The 23,193-nt window shown below is 47.7% G+C and overlaps 1 protein-coding gene and 1 non-coding gene across 7 annotated transcripts in view; one reads left to right on the top strand and one right to left on the bottom strand.

Moving 5' to 3' along the window:
• Positions 1-7,123, bottom strand: part of Ttll6 (tubulin tyrosine ligase like 6) — a 42,163-nt gene extending 35,040 nt beyond the window's left edge. Inside the window, exon 1 of one of the 6 annotated variants that reach the window (XM_076543218.1) lies at positions 6,902-7,123. Coding sequence is in view for 1 of the 6 variants with exons in the window: in XM_076543216.1 (XP_076399331.1) it covers positions 6,749-6,864 (116 nt within the window). In the remaining 5 variants the exon portion in view is untranslated. Of the gene's footprint in view, positions 1-6,748 lie in introns of all 6 variants that reach the window. The other 5 variants (XM_076543219.1, XM_076543217.1, XM_076543221.1 and 2 more) reach the window with 5 other exon arrangements.
• Positions 4,922-5,024, top strand: LOC121831839 (U6 spliceosomal RNA). The gene has a single exon (XR_006075443.1). It is a non-coding gene; the product is annotated as a U6 spliceosomal RNA (small nuclear RNA).
• Positions 7,124-23,193: the final 16,070 nt, after the last annotated feature.

Here is a 23,193-nt window from a genome sequence, read left to right as displayed (position 1 = left end):
CCCAGGGAACTTGGCAACGTCCGAGAGAACTGGGGAACATCGAGTCTTGGCCTTGGGCTGCTCCCTTCCTCACAGGTAAACGACCGGGTCCCCTCCCCGGGCCTTCAACAATGCTCTCTTTACCAAGCCCGTGTACAGGAGTGGCTCGTTTACCTAAAGGTTAATGTTAACTTGGGGAGAAACTGACCCCGATTTTGAACTCTGGAACCATGGGTTGTTGGTGCCTTTTTTAGGGCCTTGCCCAAGTGGGAAGAGTAAATCACGTCTGCCTCAAAGAGAAGAACATGATGGCATTAACAAAAGGAAACAATCAAAAAAATGCAGTTGTGGGGTTGAAAACCGTGACTTCTAGGCCAGTGTGACTTAAATGATAAGACTAAGGCCCTGCTGCAAACACGAAGTCCAGTTCTGTTTGCTCTCGTGTGACAGAGCCCCAGCACACCCAACAAGCAAGAGACCAAACCTATGCACTTTTAGGGCAATGGGTCCTCATGTCTTCTTGTCCCCATCCTGCCTGTCCTGTTCTCCAGCCTCCATACAAGAGCCACCTAGGTGGAACCTGAAACAGGTGCGGGATGGCAAACAGCAGTCCTTGCTACATGTGAATTAGCTTGGCTTTGGCCTTGGTCCCTTTCCTTTCTCTCTTCAGATTGACTGATTTTCATTTTATGCGTACAGGTGTTTTGCGTGTATCTGTGTTTGTGCAGCACATATGTGCAGTGCCTTCGAAGGCCAGAGGAGGGCAGCAGATCCTCTGGAGCTGAAGTTACAGATGGATGTTGGCTGCCACATGGAGGCTGGGACCCAAACCGGGATCCTGGACACCCAGCCCGTGGTGGTGGTTGTTTCCCGCCTCCAGTTCCCGAGAGTTAGGATTATAGGTGTGAGCCACCATTTCCCCTCACATTTCCCTCACCCTCCGCACCCTGTTTCATGTCCAAGGCCGAATCCTGCTGCCTTCTCTCCAAACACTCCTGAAAGAACATCTTAAAACATTGCCTGTTGCAGACTTGCACCCCAAATCTGGCCTGCAGAAACATCCCCCAGCCCACAGGAGGGTGTGGTCATTGCTACAGGTGCTCATTAGGAGTACTTGCCAAGAAGTTGAAAATGCACATTTCTTTTTTTTTTGTTTTTTTTTTTCTTTTTTTTTCGAGACAGGGTTTCTCTGTGTAGCTTTGCGCCTGTCCTGGGACTCACTTGGTAGCCCAGGCTGGCCTCGAACTCACAGAGATCCGCCTGCCTCTGCCTCCCGAGTGCTGGGATTAAAGGCGTGCGCCACCACCGCCCCGCTCAAAAATGCACATTTCTTATTAAAAACACAGATTTCTATTTCTTTTGTCGAAGCAGGTCTACATTCCTTCTCGCCAACAGTAAAGAACAGCTGAGTGACTCTTCTTAATATTTCTTTCACATTCTTGTAGTGTCTCTGACACAGAAACCAAGTGACAAGCAGCTTTGTGTTTATAATACCGTTGATTTTTTTGTCTGTGCACGTGGTGTGTGTGTGTGTGTGTGTGTGTGTGTGTGTGTGTACATTTGTGCAGGTGCATTTGCCCATGCATATGTATATAGAGGCCAGAGGTCAATGTCTTCATCTATTGCTCACCACTTCCTTTTTTGAGACAGGATTTCTCACTGAACCTGCAACTTGTCATTTTGGCTCGACTGGCTGGCCAGTGAGCCCTTGAGCTCTGCCTGTCTCTGTCCCTGTCTCTGTCCCTGTCTCTGCCCCTGTCTCTGTCCCTGTCTCTGCCTGACTCTGTCCCTGTCTCTGTCCCTGTCTCTGCCCCTGTCTCTGCCCCTGTCTCTGCCTGTCTCTGTCCCTGTCTCTGCCCCTGTCTCTGCCTGTCTCTGCCCCTGTCTCTGCCCCTGTCTCTGCCTGTCTCTGTCCCTGTCTCTGTCCCTGTCTCTGCCTGTCTCTGCCCCTGAGCTCTGCCTGTCTCTGCCCCTGTCTCTGTCCCTGTCTCTGCCTGTCTCTGTCCCTGTCTCTGCCCCTGTCTCTGCCCCTGTCTCTGCCTGTCTCTGTCCCTGAGCTCTGCCTGTCTCTGCCCCTGTCTCTGCCCCTGTCTCTGTCCCTGTCTCTGCTTGTCTCTGTCCCAGCGTCCTGGGAATAGACACACTGTGACGCACTGGGGACTCGGATCCTCGTGCTCCCCCAGCAAACTTTTACCCTCCTGGCTGTCTCCTCAGCCCTTATTTTTTGTTTTTTTGAGACAAAGTTTTGCTGTGTGGCCCTGCCTGGCCTGGAACTTGCTGTGATCCTCCTGCTTCAGCCTCCCACGTGCTGGGATTACAGGCTTGCACCGCCACACTTGGCTCGACCCCGACCCCGTTTTCTTGTTTTAAATGAAATTTTATTTATTTTATGTGCATGTAGAGGTGTGTATGCGTGCACGTGTGTACATGCCATGGCATGTGGCAGAGGTCAAAGAACAGCTTGTGAAAATAGTTCTTCCTTCCGCCACGTGGATCTCAGGGATTAAACTCGGGTCATCGAGGCCTGGTGGCAGGTCCCTCCGCCTTCGAGCCCCTACCCAGCCACTCTGCTTTCTTGATCATGGGTGAGTGTATCAGTTTGCTCATAAGGCCTAGAACTCTATGTAGCACTAGTTGGCCTTGAACTCAAGCCCCCTGCCTCAGCGATCATGACCTGAGCCACCATGTCTGACCTGATTTTCTCACTGGTACTATATGCCTGTCCACACAAACGTCTCAACTTCCTAGTTTTGTTCCTGCATATTATTAGCCTGTAAGCAGAGGGTCTGTTTGTTTCCTTTTGTAGAACTGTGGATTGAGCCCAGACCTCACACAGGATGATGGGTGAGCACTCAGCTCCTGAACCCCTACATTAGTGCCCCTGCCATTTTTTTTTTCAAGCAATTCTGAGTTAGAATAAAAACTGCTTCACCCGGGGATTAATGAAAAATCATCCATCCATTCATTTTTGTTGAATGAGGATTGAACTTGGGCCCTTAAAAAAGCTAGGCACATGGTCTACCATCAACCCATACCCCATTACCTCCCACCCAAAGCATTTTAATTTTATGATATCAGAAAAAAAAAAAACATAGAATTAACCCAGTTAAACCCAGACTGGCCTCAAGCTTGCTAAGCAGCCAAAATGACCTTAAACTTCTAATCTTCCTGCCTCTATTTCCCAATTTCTGGGCTTGCAGGTGTATACCACCACATCCAGTTTATGGGATGCCGAGGATCAAACCCAGGAATGTATTTAAAACATTTTCTAAGCTCTCAAGGAATCCCTCGATATTACAGCAGGGAGAAACCTTGAAGAAAATCTAATTCAACCACCCACTTATTTTCAGGACAGCTTTTGCTCAGGCAAGCACATGCACATACTAACAACACTCATCTGGATTAGAGGAAAACTGATCATAGCTAGAGACCAAGTCATGGCAGCCAGGACCAAAATTCCAGCCCCTGCCTCCATTGTCTTTCTTTTAGCAAGGACAGCAGGCAGACAAAACAGACCAAGACCCTTGGAGAGAAGGGTAAGTCAGGCACGGTGGTGTGTGCCTACAATCCACAAACATGGGAGGCTAGCCTGGGTTACAAGAAAGACACCCCCCCCTCTATATATATATATATACATACACACATATATATAGTGTGTATGTATGTATATGTTTATGTATCTGTATATATGTGTACATATATGTATATATACATGTATATATATACATGTATTGTGTGTGCATGTGTGTGTGTGTGTGTGTGTGTGTGTGTTTTCAATCGAGGTGATGCACAGCTTTAGTCTCAGTACTTGGGAAGCAGAGGTACTCAGATTTCTGTGAGTTTAAGGCCAGCCTGGTGTACATTGTAAGTTGCAGTCCAGCCAGAGATACATAGTGAGACCCTGTCTCAAAAACAAAACAAACCAAACCAAAAGTAAACAACCCCCTTCAAACAGAAGACCAGAAGTTGTTATTAATGTATTAACACACAATGGCACATTCAGTTTCTCCTAATGGCATAAAAAATGTCCATTTCACCTTTCCAAATAGGATACTTGAGACACTGATGATTCCTCCCATGTTAGCACCGGTTTGATGTTGAGATCTTCCAAGTCAAGACTAACCAACCAATCCTAGTTAGACCACATGGAAGTGCCCTGTGTTGGCCACCAGGGGGAGGCAGTGAGTACTGCCATGGTCCTGCAAAGGCTCGGCAGGTTGTTTGGGAAAACAGTTGGTAACTAGGTCCTTATTTTTTTCTTTTTTCTTCTTTGAGGGAAAGCGTGTGTTTGTTTGTTTGTTTGTTTGTTTTTGTTTTTGCTTTGTACTTAGGGTCTCATGTAACCCAGGCTGGCTAGCCTTGATCTTCCACCTCCTAAGTGAAGGGTTCACCCGCACCCCACTGCGCAAGCCCTGCAAGGATTACACTTGTTTTCTACCCTTCATCCCTGGCACTGTTCCAAAGGGTGGGAATTTTTTTAGTGCTTTCTTTTGCAAGACTAAATGAATACCAGAGTCCTATAAACAGCAGGAAAGAATAGTTGGAGGGCTGACTAACAAGACTGATGGGGGAGGCATCTCGACAGTCAGCCAGGCTCGTTCATCTCTGGGTTTCAAAGCCCACACTCTTTCAAGTCAGTAGGAACACATACAGAGCCAAAGGGTTTCCTGTGTTGTCTGCCCATGACCTCCTTCTCCTTCCTCAGCAACAGGCTTCCCTTCATCACCCCCCTTGTCATCTTTGGGTCATTCTCCCACTAGACGCATCCCTAGGAAGGTCTCCAGTGGACAGCTGCTGGGAAAATAGTAAATGGACAAAAGAAAAAAAAAAAGAGCACTCCGGATCTAGCTTTGGTTTAGCCTTCTGATTTAACAGGGCACAAACAGCCAAGTTATCACTCCCTTATTCATTCTCCATCTTCTCTGGGAACTTCACCCCCACATAGCTTCGGCAGCACACAGACTAAAATTGGAACCATACAGAGAAGATTAGCATGGCCCCTGCGCAAGGATGATACACAAATTCGTGAAGCGTTCCATATTTTTTTTAATTAAAAATCATAAAAAAAAAAAAGCGGGGGCTGGAGAGATGCCTCAGAGGTTAAGAGTACTGACTGGTCTTCCAGAGGTCCTGAGTTCAATTCCCAGCTTTCACATGGTGGCTCACAACCATCTGTAATGAGATCTGGTGCCCTCTTCTGGCCTGCAGGCATATATGCAGGCAGAACACTGTATACATAATAAATAAATAAATCTTAAAAAAAAAAAAAAAGAAAAGAAAAGAACTTCACCCCCAGAGGCACAGTGGCTCCTGTGTGTAAGCCCAGGACTCAGGGGGTTGAGGCTGCGAGGGCTGAGGAGAAGAGCTGGGGCTATGTGACCAAGCTCCAGGTCAGCTTGAGAAACATGGCAAGACTCTCAGAAGGAGCAGCCAGAGGAGAGCTAGTGATTACATTAGATCTGCCCACGCAATTCAGCCAGTGCGAGAATAACAGGCCAGCCAGACTGACTGGCAGGAGTCTTGCCCACTCAGATGCCATCTTTTATTCTGCTAGAAACTGGGGGCGGGGGGTGATATTAGAAGGTGCAGTTTCCTTTCTTTCGTTCACTTAGTTGTTTGTTTTAAAGACGCAGTTTTCGGGCCAGGATCACAGCCAGCCATTTCCTCCATGACACTCAGGAAAATATCAGCCAAGATAAACCTGGATCCACATACCATCTCTATTTCCTTTCTTGTTTTTCCTTTCCACGGGGTCTCACTATGCAGCCTAGGCTGACCCCAAGTTTGAAATTCTCTTTCCTCAGCATCCCCCAAGAGGCTGGGATGGCAGCTGAGTGACAGCCATGCCTTGTACTCTCTTGCTGTCTACAGTGGTGACCCTAGGTAGTGGCCTCTTTCTACCTCAACTTCCCTCCTAAATAAAGATACTATTCATCTCGTTCTAAAGACCCAGCCAGTATTTCTACCGCTCTTCAAGTAGTGTTTGGTTCAAAATAAGTACCATATTATCAAGTAAGGATATGGGATGGGGATGGGGGGTGGGGGCTCATCGTTGAAGCACTTGCCCAAGTCCCTGGGTTCGATCTCCAGCACCCCAAATTGGTGATGACGACGACGTGAATGATAGAACGGTACAAATACAAAATAAAAATTTGGGAGCACCTTGGCACATAACAGTAGTTAATGAACATTTAGTTCCCTCCCCATTTTGTTCCCAAATGTAAAGGATATATTTCCCTAGAGCTCAAATTCTAGACAACCTTTTCAAGGCTAGAAGAGTATCCAGGACGGGCCAAACAAATAAACAAACAAACAAATAAAAGTGAGAGGCAAAAGAAAGAGCTGGAAAGAGAAAGGCATCGATGTAGGCATCGGGTTATTCCAGGCAGGAAAAATACACCAACAAAGCTGTCTTTCTAGAAGGATTCTTCGGACGAAGTTAAAAATGATAACAGACCCGGCGTGGGTAGGGGGAAGAGGTGAAGAGTTCCTCCCAACAGTGTCCCGGAGATGGTTGGTATCTAAGGGACTGCCCCGGTAGTTAGGTACGGAAAACCGGGAAGGGCGGGAAGTGAGTATTAATACCAGGGACAGAGAAGTGATGAACCACGTCGGGAGCCTAGGGGTCGTGAGGGTGAGAGGCTGGCCTCTGGGAACGCCGTCGAGGAAGGCAGAGGGAGGGGTGGCCCTGGGTAGAGCCAGTATTTTAGGGAAACGGCAGTAGGAGGCGGTGATTTAGGGCCAGCACTCGGTTTCCGAGCTTCCTTACCCGCGATGGCTACTGCCGGGGCTCTCCGCGGTTGGGAAGCTCTCATCTTTCGCAACCACCCTAGCCGACCCACACCTCCACGGAGCAAGGAACCAGGCTCCCATTGGCTGCCACATGCCCGGTACGGCGACCCCGACCTGCGCCCCTCCTAACCTCGGGTCCGCCCGGCCCTCATATTTGCATATAGGGCCTCCCAGGCTTTCGATTGGCCCCTGCAGCAGGCGGCCATGCCCCCTCGGTCGGGAATCTGATTAACCGTCACTGCGCCCGCCCGCGGAGGGAAGCGCCTTAGGTTGTCCCTGGAGACGCGGAGGACGCGCGAGGAGCGCGTCTCCGCCTGGCCCCGCCCCGCCCCGCCCACCCCCACCCCACCCCCACCCCCACCCCCGGGTTCGGGCGATGGGAATGGGGGGTGGAGGCGCTGCACAGGGGCAGGTGGAACGCGGCCACCCAAAGCTGCTGCTCTTCAGGTCGCCTGGGAGAGACAGGCTTACTTTGGTGTTTAGATTCTCTAGAGACAAGTACTTATCCCGGACCAGAAGCTGGATGCTCGGCGAGAGAGCAGTGGATTAAAAGCACGGAATCAGTCGTTTTCTTTTCAGGCGTGTTTGTAACTGTGGGGGCCGTGCGCTCTCCGAGGGTCAGCGTCTTTCACAGTATAATGGGTATTGCAAACCTATAATGAGCCGCTCGGGCTTATTGGATCATGACGTCTCTTCCAGAGTTTGGAGGGGTCATGGTCTGCACTGAACCGACTGCAGAGTCGGTGAGACTTAAGGGAGCAGGGGTCTCGTTTGATTGTATTTAGGGCGGGGAACCTCTGTAGTGACTGGATTCAGTCTTTTCGTTTCCTCCTTCCTTAATCTGTACTGCCCACCTGCCAAACTGCCTGTAAAGACAGACAGGCAGAAAGAAAAAAAAAGTTCTTCCTGCAAGTGCTAGTTCAGCATTTGTTGAAAGATCAAAGGGTTGATTTGAAGCTACTGTGTTTTTAAACAGTGGGGTTTTGTTTCAGACAAGGCTTTTTGGCCCGGAATGTTGATCCTTTTGTCTCTACATCTGGGATCACAGGTGTGCCTTACGACACCGGGTTTAGCCACGCTGTTTAACTCTGCTGGGGATTGATCCCAGGGCTTTGAACATGCTAGGCACGCACTCTGCCAACTGAGCTACAGCTTCGTCTTCCTCTTCATTCTTAATTTTTTAGGTGCTTGACTTGATGTCACCGAAATGTGGCCGTTCCTGCGGCAAAGGTTTAGTCTCAAGAAGTAAGACAGTGAATGGATCCTCACTGCCGAGAACCTTTGCAAGCAGCTTGAGAGGAAATGTAGGCAGGAGAAACACGGAAACCTTTGGCGGCAAGCACTAAAGGAGGAGGTGGGAGCTACGTGTCTGATGCAGAGGTTGTCCAAACTAATCCAGGAAGCTTTGCGGGGGGGGAGGGGGGGGTTCTTTGTTGCGGAATATTCCCTTACCCTGTGTGAAGATGTGTCACCGTGATTGGTTTGAAAAAGAGCCGAATGGCCAATAGCTAGGCAGGAAGAAATTAGGCGGGACTTCTGGGGATGGAGAGGCTCCTGGAAGAGAGGCAGAATCGCCAGCCGGTACTAAGTCTTGTGTAGTTCTTTAGGAGCTGGCAGTACAGAGAAGGACTTGCTACAGTTCTCAGCAGCTTTCCTGGGAACTGTGCCAATGGTGTGTCCTGGAGTTATGCAATAACGGGCAAATGCAGGAGAAGGAGTGAAGGGTGAGGAACCAAGATAAGGGTGCTGATATGAATCTGTTATCTGTCATCCCAGGCTTAGTGAAAGAGGATCTTCTACCCGAGGCAACCTGGGCTACAAATCAGACTCCTGTCTCAACGCCCAAAACAAAAGAAAAAAACTCACCCATGAAACCCAAGGCCAAGAGACACTGAGGTCTCACCTCCCCGTCCCGTGTTGACCTCGTCCGCTTTGCACTGACCCTTGAACTTTGCCCAGGAGTGTCGTGTGTAGGTCCCTAAGAGGCCCAGCTTCCTTCTCCTGACACCCATCCATAACCACACACAGGACAATTTCCAAATGTGACTGTAGCTCTGTCCCCAAGAGCTGCTTTCTGCCATTGCCCGGAGGAGAGAGATTCCAAGCACTCAAGCTTATTAAGTCAGAAACAAAACCCCCACTGACATAGTATAAAATTATTTCAGAGTGAAAACATTTGAGCCACACTACATGCACAAAGAAACTGAATCAGAGTTTCTCTTATCTGAGGAAAGCAGCCACCATAAACCTGAGGGGAGGTTGTTTCTATCAGAGAAATTTTCTTCTAGGGTACCCTAGAGAGTGCTGTGTTGGGGGTGTGGCTTAATGGTAGCTGGTCTAGTAAGCGCAGGGTCCTGGGTTTGGTCTCTAAGCATGCGGAAGGGGCCTTGGGAGTCGTCAACAGCTACTAATAAACTTTCATGGCCAGCTGTGTGGAGCGCTGGTCTGCTGAGGTGGTGACCTAAGCTGGAAGTGTGCTTCTCACCTGCTGTCCACACGTGCAGGAGGCAAAGAGAGAGCTTAGCCCCAGGACAATGGCAGCCTGTGACCTGATGTTTACATTCACCCTAGAGTGAATAGAGGAACCAAGGTGGAATCAACAGCCATCTGCTACTCTTCTAGAAACCTCTCTATCACCCACACCCCGCCTTCTCTCTCCCCTGCCTCCTCTCTGGTGCCCTAAGGGCCTAAGTGACCACCATCAACTGGCCACCCAGCAGATGTTTCCCTAAGACCAACTGTCACAGCTCTGTTCTCCTCCCCCAGCCATCTCTCTGTTTCCCCAGTATCTCACCAATCTGCTCTGCTGGGCTGACGCTTCAGTTTCGCTGACATCCCACCCCCACCCCATCCCTCCGGAGCCATATTGTGATGGAAATGAAGGACAGGATACTGGACTGAACGGCAAAGATTTATGGTTTACAGAGGGGCTCCATAAAATCCCTGACAACCGGTTATTTATGAGAAAACTGGCTGCAATGGGAGCTAACAGGCCAATGTCTGGCGAGGCTGGCCTTTCAGGAGGGCTGACAGGAACAAGCAAGGTGAGCAGGCGAGCTGCCCTGCTGTGGGCCAAAGCAGGTTTCAAGAGTCAGGCATACATACCCGCAGGCCAGAGAGCAATGGCCGAGAAAACCTTTGTGCTGGGTAAGCCAGAGACCGGAAAACCAGCTGGGCATAGTGTCACAGACCTGTAAAGCTAACAACCCGGAGTCAGAAGCAGAAGTGGGAATCCAATAGCTTGGATTTTATAGAAAAGTCTAGGCCAGCCTAGGCAACAAAGGAGATCCTGACTCAAAAACAAAAATATAAAGAACAAAACAAAACAGAGCAGATGTGGGTTTTCTAGACCTGTATTCCCAGCCCTCAGAATGGAGAGGCAGAAGTGTTGGAAGTTGGAGGCCACCCTGGGCTGCATAGTGAGTTCTAGGCCAGCCTGAATCACAGAGAGAGGCCCTGTCTCAAAAAATAGGTTGATCCATTGCACTCCAAACGGATAAGCCTGTGGTTCCCCCAAATGTGGGAAATTCCACTGCAGGTAGTGGGGGAGGGCATGGCATGAGTAAAGTAAAAATACATTAGTGAATAAATAAATAAATAACAGGGAAAGGGAAATGAAACGAAAGAAGAGGAGGGAGTCAGGGGGAGGAAGGAGACAAGGAAAGGAGGCTGGAGATGTAGCTCAATTGGTAGAGTGCTTGTCTAGCAAGCATGAAATCCTGGGTTCGATTCCCCAGCACCTCTTAACAGGGTGTTGTGGTGCACACCTATAATCGCAGTGCTCAGTAAGTAGAGGCAGAGGACTCAGAAAGTCAAAGTCATCCTCAGCTATATCGTTAGTTCAAGACCGACCTGCCTGGAGACTAAGACCCTGCCTCGAAAGAAAGAGAGAGAGAGAGATAAACAAAGAACTCACTCACTCATTTAGTAAGGGGCTCTGCAGGCCTAGGTGTGAGAGGTTGAAGCAGAGTGTTGAGGATCTTCTCAGCTGTCAAAATATTTGGACTGGGACCCCACCTGAGAACTCCAAATAAGCGATGAGTGTACATGGGTGTGTGTGTGAGAGAGAACAAGGTCCCGGACCCAGGCTGTTATTTTCACTGTTGCTTTTCTTCCTAAGGCCCCCACCCGACTCAATAAACACAGTGAAGACCCTCAGAAGTTTCATTTGCTCAGCAACTGACATACAGGCTCTTCCCCAGGCTTAGGATCTTTCCAAGTAGTTAATTAGAAAAAAAGATCTTTATTCTGATCCCCAAATCAGAGTCCATCCTGACAGCTCATTCTTCCCGGGATGATCAAAATAAAGCCAAAGATGGATTTGCGGTAGGCCGTGGGGAAGAGGCAAAGGGTGCTGAGGAGGTAAAACTTTGCATACCACAGATGTATTTTTCTTTAAGTCTGTCATTCATGTGGGGATGTTGTAGAAATGTACACACATAACTGGGCTGAGACAATATCTCAGTCCATAAAGTCCCCACCGCACAAACATAAGTTCAGATCCCCCAACACCCATGTCAGAAAGCCAGGCATGGTAGTATGTATGTTCCTATCGTTCTAATACCAGAAAGGTAGAGTCAGGAAGATCGCCGATGCTTGCTTGGATAGCTAGTCTTGTCTGATTGCTGAGTTTCAGATTCAGTAAGAGATGCTACCTCAATGAATAGGGTGGGCTGTGGCGGCGGAGAGCTTTGTTGACATGGGTTTTCTCCTCATACGGAGATGAGCCCAACTTGGTCCTGATCATACACATTAGTTACTTTTCTGTTGTGGTGGTAAAACATCATGATTGGGAAAACTTAAAGGAGAAAGAGTTTATTTGATCTGACAGTTAGAGAGTCCATGCTGGCAGAGTGAAGGCAGTTGGCAGGGCTACTGCAGGAACAGCTAAGAGCTCACATCTTGTTCCAAAAGCAAGAAGCAGAGAGAACAAACCAGAAACGGTGTGAGTCTTTAAACTTTCCAAACCTGCTGTAGGCGGGCTTTTCTTTCCTGCCAGCCAGTTCCCAAATAACCAACATATAAATTATAAATGCTTGGCTGATAGCTCAGGCTTATTACTAACTAGCTCTTACAACTTAACTTAACCCATTCCTATTCATCTATGTATTGCCATGTGACTCATGGCTTTACCTGTCCTCCAGCATATCTTGCTCTCTCTGCATCTCCTGGTGACCTCTCTGACTCTGCCCTTCTTCTTCCCAGTGTCCTTAGTCTGGTTTTTCCACCTAACCTTACTTATCCTGTCCAGCTATTGGCCAGTCAGCTCCTTTATTAAACCAATCACAGCGTAATTTACACAGTGTACAGAAGAATTATCCATAGCAGCCTGCTTCCAGTGACATATTTCCTCCAATATGACCACACTTGCTGAACCTTTCAAATAGTGCTATCAGTTGGGAATCAAGCGTTCAAACGCCTGAGACTATGGGAGCATTCTCATTCAAGCCATCGTATCATGGGAACACTAACGGCTATAAGATAGCCCAATGCTAGCTACCTTTGCTACCTACCAGCATGTGCTGGAATTGTCTTAGACACTGTGTCTATAACCTGGAAACTAGACTGTGTCCCTTTGGAGGTAAATACAGGTTAAAAAATAATAATGAAGTAGAGATGGGCTGAAAAGTTTAAAGCGCTTGCTGTACAAACTTGAAGATCAGAGTTCTGATCCCCAGAAGCCCACTTAAATAATATGTAAGTGTGGATGCTTGTCTGTAATTCCTACCCCAGAGGGTAGAGACAGGGATTACCCGGAACAAACTGACTAGCAAGGTTAACCATATCGGTGAGCTCTGGGTTTGACTGAGAGACCTTGCCTCAGTGAAAAAGGTGGTGAAAGAGCAATCATGGATGATTCTTTTTTCTTTTTTCTTTTTTTTTCAAGACAGAGTTTCTTTGTGTAGTCCTGGCTGTCCTAGAACTCGCTCTGTATACCAGGCTGGCCTCAAACTCAAAACAGAGATCCACTTGCCTCTGCCTCCTGAGTGCTGGGAGTAAAGACATGCACCACCACTGCCCAGCATGATTTTTAAAAGGTGGTGGCAGCGGCAGCAGCGGCGGCGGCGGCGGCGGCGGCGGCGGCGGCGGCGGCGGCGGCGGCGGCGGCGGCGGCGCACGCCTTTAATCCCAGCCTCATGAGGCAGAGCCAGGAGTATCTCTGAGTTCAAGGCCAGCCTGGGCTACAGAGTGAGTTCCAGGACAGGCACCAAAACTACACAGAGAAACCTTGTCTCAAAAAAAAAAAAAAACAAAACAAAAACCAACAACAACAAAAAAAAATGTAGTATTTGTCTTTCTTTTTTATTTTATTTTCATTTTTATGTACATTGGTGTTTTGCCATGAGTTTTGGGTCCCCCAGCTCTGGAGTTATAGACAGTTGTGAACTGCCATGAGGGTGCTGGGAATTGAACCTGGTCCTCTGGAAGAGCAGTCAGTGCTCTCAACCACTGAGCCATCTCTCCAGACTAATGAATGATTCTTGATATCAGATTCGAACCTCCACATGTGTTTGCACACACATCTACACAAGTGCACATACACACACAATTCATATACAGAACCCACACACACACTTTAAAAGAGAGAGGGAGGGGAGAGAGAGAGAGAGAAAGAGAGAGAGACAGAGGGAGGGAGGGAGAGAGAGGGGGAGGGCAAGAAAATAAGGTGGAGTGGAGCTGGAGAGATATCTCAGAGGTAAAGAGTACTGGCTGCTCTTCTAGAGGTCCTGAGTCCTGAGTTCAATTCCCAGCAACTATGTGGTGGCTCACAACCATCTATAATGAGATTTGGTGCCCTCTTCTGACCTGCAGGGATACATACAGGTAGGACACTGTAATAATATGTAATAAATGAATGAATGAATGAATAAATAAATAGAAAAATAAATACATAAGAGATTAAAAAAGTAAGGTGGAGTGTGATGAGGAAGACACCCACCTCTGTATTCCATATGTACATGTACACATTTGGGTGTGCATGCAGATGGCATGCATACCACATGCACATACATAGAGAGAAATGTGTGCAACCACAGAATTAGGATTCTTGCTAAATCGTAAGAGTTCTTAAAGATACATCCCCCACCTCCAATTTATTTTCAGATAAGGAAACAAGGTCTAGAGAATAGGATGACCATCTCTGGCCTTAGACGTATCCCCCCCCCCCCCCCCCCCCGACCATTCCTCCACTTGTTCTCACACGTGATGTCAGTGAAGCAGAAATAGAAACTGCAGTCCCTCCTCTTTCGAGTTCCTGGATTTCACTATGGCTGGGGGTTGCTGACAGACAGAGGCCCTGCGGATGGGTCTGCACGACGCAGCTCCCAAGCCCTTATCCCCTGTCTTCATCTTCATTTACCTGTGGTGACATTTTGTTTGTGATCTAACAAATAAAGCTCCACTGAAGATCAGGGTGTGGAGCTAAGCCACCCGTTAGCCATAGAGGTCAGGCAGTGATGGCGCACACCTTTAATCCCAGCACTCGGGAGGCATAAGCAGACGGATCTCTGTGAGTTCAAGGCCACCCTGGGCTCCACAAGATTGATCCAGTCTAAAAGAGAAAGAGCCAGGCAGTGGTGGCACACACCTTGGGATCTCACGCCTTTAATCCCAGCACTAGGGAGGTGGAGACAGGAAGTGATGTGGCTGGGCAGAGAGAGGAATGTAAGGTGGGAGGAGACAGGAGCTTGGGGGTCCTTTCATACTGAGGATTCGGTAGAGGTAAAAAGTCTTCCTAGTGGCTGGCTGCTCTGCTTCCCTGATCTTTCAGCATGTACCCTGATATCTGGCTCCAAGTTTTATTAACATTTTTTTTTCCTAGAAAAGGCTGTTCATGGCTGTTTTTCAGGCCTCCTTGTCTTGGTGTGAAAGGTTCCCTGAAACAAAGAAATGTGTTCCACAGAATCACCTGCACCACAAGGGAGAGAGTTGGCATATTCCTTTATTTTTTCTTTTGCTTTTTTGAGACAGGGCCTTGCTGTGTAGTCCACAATGGCTTCACACTTGAGACAGACCTTCTAAGCCGCCTAAGTACTGTGATTATAAGCATGAGCTACAAGCCCAGCATCCCCTTTCTTCCCCCAGCACTGGGGACAAAACCCAAGGCCTCAGGAGTGCTAGGAAACCACTGAGCCACATCCCCAGGCCAGATCTATTCCATGAGCCTTCCTATATGGCACAGGCACACACACAACCATCTACCAACACTCCATGGAATAAAACGTCGATATGCAAAGCTGTCTTTTTATATTTTTGTCAAAGTGCTCGGAGCATCCATTTCTCATTAACACTTATGGGAGGGGGTAAGGCAGGGTGTAGGATTTCATATAGCCCAGGCTGGCCTCAAACTTGCTATGTAGCTGAGGGTTACCCTGTACTTTTTATCCTCTTACCTCAAGCTCCCAAATCCTTGGATAGTTGGTGTGACCCATAACATCTCTAGTTTATTTAATGAAAAATTTGACTATCCCAAGTTTCAAAACCACCAGTTTGTAAAGTAGAATGTTTGGCACATGTGTAGGTTAAAAACCAGTGGTATCAGCTGGGCATGGTGGTGCACGCCTTTAGTCCCAGCACTCGGGAGGCAGAGGCAGGTGGATCTCTGTGAGTTCGAGGCCAGCCTGGTCTACAAAGCAAGCAGGACAGCCGGGACAGTTACATAGAGAAACCCTGCCTTAAAAAACAAACAAACAAAACAGTGAGAATCAGCAGTCTCTTTCCTCCCACTGATCATCCAGTCCCCTTCTTTTTCAAACCCGGGCATGGAAATGATCTGTACCCTGTGAAGTCTATGTAATCCCAGAGACAGGAAACTGAATGTAGGGAGAAGAATCCCTCCTCACCCTCTTTTCCCAAGGAATTGAAAGTCCAAAAGCCCGAGTCTTTTCAGATGGGAAGGGCCAGGCGGAGCAGGGCTGGAGTGAGGGTGGAGGAGAAGGTTGTCCATTGGTACAAGACAACTATTATGAGCAAGGATGCTCCTACACTTGCCTCTTGTTCCTCCCCCTTCCAGTCGTCCACATCGGTTCACCCAGACGCAATCACCTGTCTAGCCAAGACAGCGGCCACTGACCTCTGCCTATTTCAATTTAAATTACATAAAAATTTGTTTCCTCTGGGCTAGCATGACGGCTCATCATGTAACAATGCTCGCTGCTAAAGCCTGATGACCTGGTTTTGAACCCCAGAACCCATACAAAGGGAAAGCGAAGAACCAATTCCACAAAGCTCTCCAAGGCTTCTTTAGGAAAACACTAAATAACAGGTAACCCTAGTGAAGCTGGAGGGCCACCATGACTGGGGGCCCCAGGTTGGGGTGGAGGTGGGGGGCATCCTTGAAGGCATCCTGTCACCAAAGATCAAGTTCCCAGAAGAGATCTACCTGTACTCCTTGCCATCAAGAAGTCTGAGATAGCCGGGCGGTGGTGGCGAATGCCTTTAATCCCAGCAGGCCAGCCTGGGCTACAGAGTGAGTTCCAGGAAAGGCTCCAAAGCCACACAGAAACACCCTGTCTAAAAAACAAAAACAAAAACCCGAGATAATTGATTTTTTTTTCCCTGGGTTGCATACCTTAAGGTTGAAGTTTTGAAAAATCATGATAGTAGAAAGCAGACCTGGCTAGTGGACCAGGTTCAAGGTTTTTGTTTTTGTTTTTGTTTTTGTTTTTTTGTCGCTACTACTGGGGACTAAAATAGTCACATTGGTTTAGGCATTAAGTGCTCTAAGGAGGTAGCCATTGGCCAGCCTAGGGCCCATCATCTTGCCAAGCTTTCCACTGTTTTAGTGTGAAGAGGCTGTTAGGAGAACAAGATCGGAAAGTCCTATGCTGTCCCATGTGAGGTGACAGACCACTGCCCAGGCTGCATTGGCACCAGGGCCACCTTTGATGCCATCTCCAAGACCTACAGCTATCTGACCCCTGACCTGTGTAAAGAGAATCTGTTCACTAAGTCTCCCATGATGTGAAAACACACAGGAGAGCCTCCGGGCAGAGGACCCAGGCTCCAGCTGTGACTATCACATAGGGTTTTTATACATGAAAAATAAAAGCGAAGGGCTGGAGGAACGGCTGAGCAGTTAAGGGCAGATATTGCTCTTGCAGAGGACCCAAGTTCAGTTCCTAACACCTACATCAGGTGGCTTACCACTGCCTGTTAGCGCTAGGGCATCTGATGCCTCCTCTGACCTACATACATATATACATATATACAATGTGTGTGTGTGTGTGTGTGTGTGTGTGTGTGTGTGTGTGTGTGTGTGTGTGTAAAATAAATATATATTTTAAATGTAGGGAGCAGAGGAATCCCTAAGTGAGTAAAGCCCTGAGTGAATGTATATTGTTGTCACGGGCATTGCTATAACAAAGATCTTGATGCCTCAGCCCCATGGGAGTGGCAAGACCTCCTCTTGGCCCTTCAGAGGGATGGCAAAGGCTTCCTGGGGGTCCAAGAGAGAAAGATTGATGAAGGTGAACACAAACTAGCAACTACAGCTTCTACCTCTCAGATGTTTACAGACTTAGTCTGCTCACCCACTGATTCCTCCTACATAGACTCGCTAACTCCTGCCTCTGTGCTGAACATAATAAACACTCTGAGGTTCTGGGTTGTTACTGGCGGGACGCCATCAGTGTTCACACAACCCACCTGACCCCAGCTTTTCTGTACACGGCCTGTGCGTCTGTCCTTTCTTCATTGTTTCACTGCCTCTGGTCAGGGTTCCGAGACAGAGTCACGTGGGATATGGCAGAAAAGAAAAAGAGCATGAATTAAGCCTCTTATTTGACTTGTGTGTGAGGGTTTTACTCATGTATATTGTCAGTGCAGTACTTGCATGCTTGGTCACCGAGGAGGCCAAAAGAGGGTGTCAAGGAAGTAAGAAGAAGACACCCACTGGAACTGGAGTTACAGATGGTGGTCAGTTACCATGTGAGTGCTGGGAATCAGACCCAGGTTCTCTGCAAGAACAGCAAGTACTCAAGTGCTCAGCCATCCTCCAGCCTCACGCTTTGTTTTTATTTTTGTTCTGAAGCAAGGTCTCCCTATGTAATTCTGGCCCAGAAATCACTATGTAGTCCAGGCTACCTCAAACTTTCAAAGAGCCTTTTGCCTCTGACTCTGTCTTGAAATTATAGGCATGTATGATCCTGACTGGCAAGTCTTCCTTGCCTTTTTTTTTTTTTTTTTTTTGTCGGGAGTGGGATATTGAAACAGGGACTCTCTACCTAGCCCTGGCTGGCCTCGTACACGCAGACATCTGCCTGCCTCTGCCTCCCAAGTGCTAGGACTAAAGGCGTGCGCCACCATACTCAGCATTTTTCTTTCTTTTTTAAAGACTTTTTATTTAATATATATAGTGTTCTTCCTGCATGTATTCCTGCACACCAGAAGAGGGCGCCAGATCTCATTACAGATGGTTGTGAGCCACCTTGCATTTGCTGAGAATTGAACTCAGGACCTCTGGTAGAGGAGCCAGTGCTCTTAACCTCTGAGACATCTCTCCAGCCCTGCTCCGCACTTTTTTTGGTCTTAATAAATTTGGCAACCTTTTGCCTGACTGTGGGTAGAAAGTCCTTAATTTTCTCAATTTTTCCATTAAAACATTAAAATGTGTTTATTGTTATGATTGTGTGCGTGGGTGTGCATGATGCGGGAAGGGTGTGTGTGTGCATTTGCACGACTGCACACATGCAGATCAGCTACTTTGCAATGTTAGTTTGCTTTCTTCTAACTCTACTTGGGCTCCCGGAGAGAATTCAGGATTGCGCAGCAAGCGATTCTCCTAGGAAGCCATTTTACCAATCTGACTTTCAGATGTTACAGAAGGCATTCAGAGGGTGTGAACGAGAGCACCTTAGATGTTCCTAGAAGGCAGAATTAGAATGTTTCTTCCCCCGTCTGGAATCGAAGACTGCTTCAGAAGCATAAATGTCCTGGTCATGTGTGACCCAGAACATTTTCTTCCAGATTCAAACTGTTGGAACGCCTTTGAGAAGGGACACTTCTAAACTTAACCTCCCATAGGCAGCATGCACCTAGTATCTTCTGGGTAATTAAAAAAAAAAAAGTAGCAGCTATTGTGGTAGTTCACACCTGTAAGACTGCATTTGAGAGGCTGAGGCAGGAGGACTGCCCTGAGTTCAGGGCTATAATGAGATAATGGCACAGTGAGACCCTGTTAAAAAGGTTAAGAAGACTTTAGTCAAGACTGAAAGGGAGAGAGATTCATGCTCAATCTGTAACTACGGTAAAGACTGTGAGAATGCATAACCAACAGGCTGCGTGAAGAAGTCCATGGGTGATAGCACAGACTATCTTAGGACAAGGGGGATCTGGACTACTAGGCTAACCTTAGCTACATATCAAGTTCAAGGCTATCCTAAAAGAAGTCCTGACTCAAAAACACGACAAACGGGTTAACGAGTTGTGGCATGGACCACGTGGCAACCATTGCTGCTTGACGAAGTTCCAGAATTTCAACTTTTCGGATCACAGTTCTCAGCACCCTTTTACTTTCATTTTGAATGATTTTCACTATATGTTGTGCGAGTTTCTTTATGTCTTTTCCTTTGGGAAATTTTGTTCCGGCTTTGAAGGATGAGAATGCATAAAATAGCAGCCTCTTTAAACAAAAGAATTCATTGGGAAAAATTCCTGCCACTGTGGAACCATACAGTGTGATAACTCTGCCTACTGTTAGAATTCCTGGCCACTCCCCCAGCTACATGACCGTGCGTGCGCTGTCCAGTAGCCAGGCGAGATGCTTAGTCATCCCAGGGCCTTACTCCTACGTAATCCGTGTGCTGCATGATCACGTAATCTGTGTGCAGCATGGTCACTCAATCTATGTGCATGCGTGACGTAGCTATGTAAGCCCATATGTACATGTGAGGGGGTGAGGGGACCTATAAAAGTGGGTTCTACCTATTCCTTCCCTCTCTTCTGGCACAGTCATTCCATAGGCCTATGCACACCCGTTCTATTCCCTTCCTTTAATAAACTCTTATAGTAGGTTTTGTTGTGCCTCATGGCTTCTCTTGCATGGTAAATAGTGCCACTTAATAAATAACATTGTGCTGCCCAATTAATAACATTGGTGCCGAGACAAAGCGGGCCCTCCTGGCACTCTGTGCCCAGGACCCTGTACCGAGGTTTGCTCTACCTACAACTGCCCATTTTTCCATTTGCCCAGCCACTGGACCGCTTCACACAACACCGTCTGCTTCGATTGGTGAGCTTTCCCTTTATCAGCCAGCTTAAACAGTTCCCTGGACCAATGGGAATGACCATAGATTGTCCAGTGTCCCTCTGGTGTCCTGGGGATTGGGGGAACCCTCGTTCATAGCCTTCATTGGCTATGGTCGGCCCCCATCACAGGCTTAAATCTCCAGCCATTTACCATGACTACAGTCTAAGATATCGTTCTCACTGTTGGACCCTCGTCCTCAGGCTGCCTACACCCCACCCTCGTTTTCTCGCTTACCGAAGCACTGAATGACTTTGCCAGCCTCTGTCAGATATTCATCCTCAGGCTAGGTACACTCTGGCCCTCATTCTCTGGCTTGATGAAGGATTGAATGACTTGTGCCAATTGCTGATCCTCACTTGATCTCGGGGACGCCTGAGATTGTAGTCTTGGATTATGTTTGTTTTTCTTATTTTTTTTTTTAATTTTATTTTTTTCTCTCTGCCACAGCCATGGGAAATAAGGCTTCCAACCCTATTAGTACCCCCTCTCCTCTGGGATGTCTTCTAAAAACTCTTAATGCCTTACTTAAAAACCTCTAAGCTTGTCTGGCTGTGCACTAAAAAGTGGCCTAAATATCCCTTAGATAACAATAAAAATGGCTACCTAATGGCTCACTGGACCCTGATATTCTATGGGAATTATCTAACTCCTGCCAGCAAACGCGCCAAAGGAAAGTTACCTTACATCCAAGCTTTTTTTTTTTAACCTCAGCTCTAAACCCTCCCCTCTCGATTCCTCTCTCTGCCCACATGCTCCCAGATGTGCAACCCGAACCTGAGGAACCTCTGACTACCGCTCTGGACCCGCCAAGGAACCTCCACTATCCGACCTCCTGCTCCTGCTCCCCGGGCGTCTGCCCCTTGGGCTCCTCCTCTAGCCCCTCCTCCTCTCCGATATCAGGCGACTCGAACCGTCTGACTCCAGCTCCCACCTTCACTCCTCCGGTCACTCGGTCGGTCACTCGTTCTCAGCTGCTAAGGGACCCGACTCCAGCCATGCCAACCCAGCAACCGTTCTCCCTTCGCGAGAGGTGGCTGAGGTGGATGGACTGGTTACAGTTCATGTCCCTTTCTCCCTCACAGAACTTCCTCAGATAGAAAAAAAACTGGGCTCTTATACCTCTAACTCTGCTTTCTTGTTTAATTGGAATGGAATTAAACAATTCCAATGTATTGCCCAATCTTATAGCCTTATCTCTCAAATATATATATATATATGAATATATATTATCTTTTCATATATATATATATATATATATATATATATATATATATATATCCCCGACCAGCCACTCAAAGGCCTCCAGGTCCCTGTCTTAAGTGTGGTAGAGAAAACCACTGGGCTCATGCCTACCCTGCCCCACTCAGGCCACCATCTGGGCCTTGTCCAAAGTGCCACCGAGAGGGACACTGGTCAGCTGAGTGCCCCCATGCACCTTATGGCATGGGGACATCAAACGAGGGAAGACCACCCTCCAGTCGGTCTCCTAGGCTTGGCAATGGATGATTGAAGGGAACCCAGGATAGCCGTTACAGTATCAGGGTGATCCATTTCCTTCCTTTTGGACACTGGAGCCACTTACTCAGTCCTGAGGGAGTTTTGGGGTCCCACCTCTCCTTCTTGTCTCCCTATTGTTGGGGTAGGGGGACAGCCTTACCTGCCTCACCAGACCCCACCACTTAGTTGTATTTCAGGGGTATCTCTCTCACCCACACATTTTTAGTTGTGCCAACCTGTCCTGTGCCCCTAATGGGAAGAGATTTTCTAGCTAAGGTAGGAGCTTTTATTTCATTTGCTCCCCCCCATTTTCCTTACCTCAGACTCGTCAGTAGCTCCTTCCTCCTCCTCCTCCTCCCCCTAGTCACCCAGCCTACTAGTTCCAACATTTTATTTCCCTCGTCACCCTCTCAGGAGGACCCCAAAGTCTGGGACACCCAGAACACTTCTGTTGCTAGGCACCATCCCCCTATTATTATCCAGTTGCAGGACCCTACCAGGTATATTACCCAAGCTCAGTACTCTCTCTCACTCTAGAGCCTTAGAGGACTTAAGCTATCATTTCTGACCTTCTCAGAAAAAAGCTGCTCCACCCAACCTCTTGGCCTTTTTACACCCCCATACTTGCAGTTAAAAAGTCTTATAGCAGAATACTAAACATTATAAAATCATGGCTACCAGCTCAAGATTTTTAATTCCCTGTGGCTGCTTCTTAATATGTTCAAAAATTCTTCCAAGCTCCAGAACCAGCTTGAATCCGCCTGAACAGATCAGATCCACTTCAGATAAGTATAATTCAAACTTTCCTGGTCCCAGGACCCCCACACATCCCAGGACCTCTCAGGGATCTCCCCCCCAAGGTATAATTTTTTCTAAACTTCCTCTTCTGCCTCACCAGCACCTCATCAGACCCAAACAGTCACTGAGCCCAAAGCAGCAGAAGATAATGGATGATTCCCAGAGTAGTGGAGGACAATCAACTACCTCAGGACGTCTGGCTACCCCAAAAGCCCCCTTCCCTACCCCCAAAAGTTAACCGATGCCCACTGAGTCAGCTGGAAGCAGTTGCAGGAGAAACAGCGCCCGTTCCCGTTTACCCGTCATTTTTAATAAAAACAAAGAGTCTGGAATGTTAGAATTCCTAGCCACACCCCCAGCTACACGCTCTGTCCTGTAGCCAGGCAAGATGCTTAGTTATCCTAGGGCCTTCCTCCTGTGTGCTCTGTGCACTGTGTGATCACCTAATCACCTTCACACAGAGTGGTCACCCAATCTATGCCCATGCGTGGTGTAGCTATGTAAGCCCACATGTGCATGTTCAGGGGGGACCCATAAACGCGGGTTCCACCTATTCCTCCCCTCTCTTCCTGCACAATCATTCCATAGGTCTATGCACACCCCTTCTAGTCCCTTCCCTTAATAAACTCTTATAGTGGGTTTTGTTGCACCTCGTGGCTTCTCTCTCATGGTAAACATTGCCGCTTAATAAATAACATTGTGCTGCTTAATAAATAACACCTACTCCCACATAAACTAACACCAAGGTGCTAGAAAATTTATATAGTAACTTATGCTGGATAAATAAGATATATTTGATAATCAAGATTTATAAATTCTAGCTGGGCGTTGGTGGTACATGTCTTTAATCCCAGCACTTGGGAGGCAGAGACAGGAAG

Source organism: Peromyscus maniculatus, chromosome 8 (genome assembly GCF_049852395.1).
Source record: "Peromyscus maniculatus bairdii isolate BWxNUB_F1_BW_parent chromosome 8, HU_Pman_BW_mat_3.1, whole genome shotgun sequence".
Lineage (NCBI taxonomy): Eukaryota > Metazoa > Chordata > Mammalia > Rodentia > Cricetidae > Peromyscus > Peromyscus maniculatus.
Note: the sequence above shows the minus strand (reverse complement) of the source record. Positions and strands in the feature narration are given on the sequence as shown.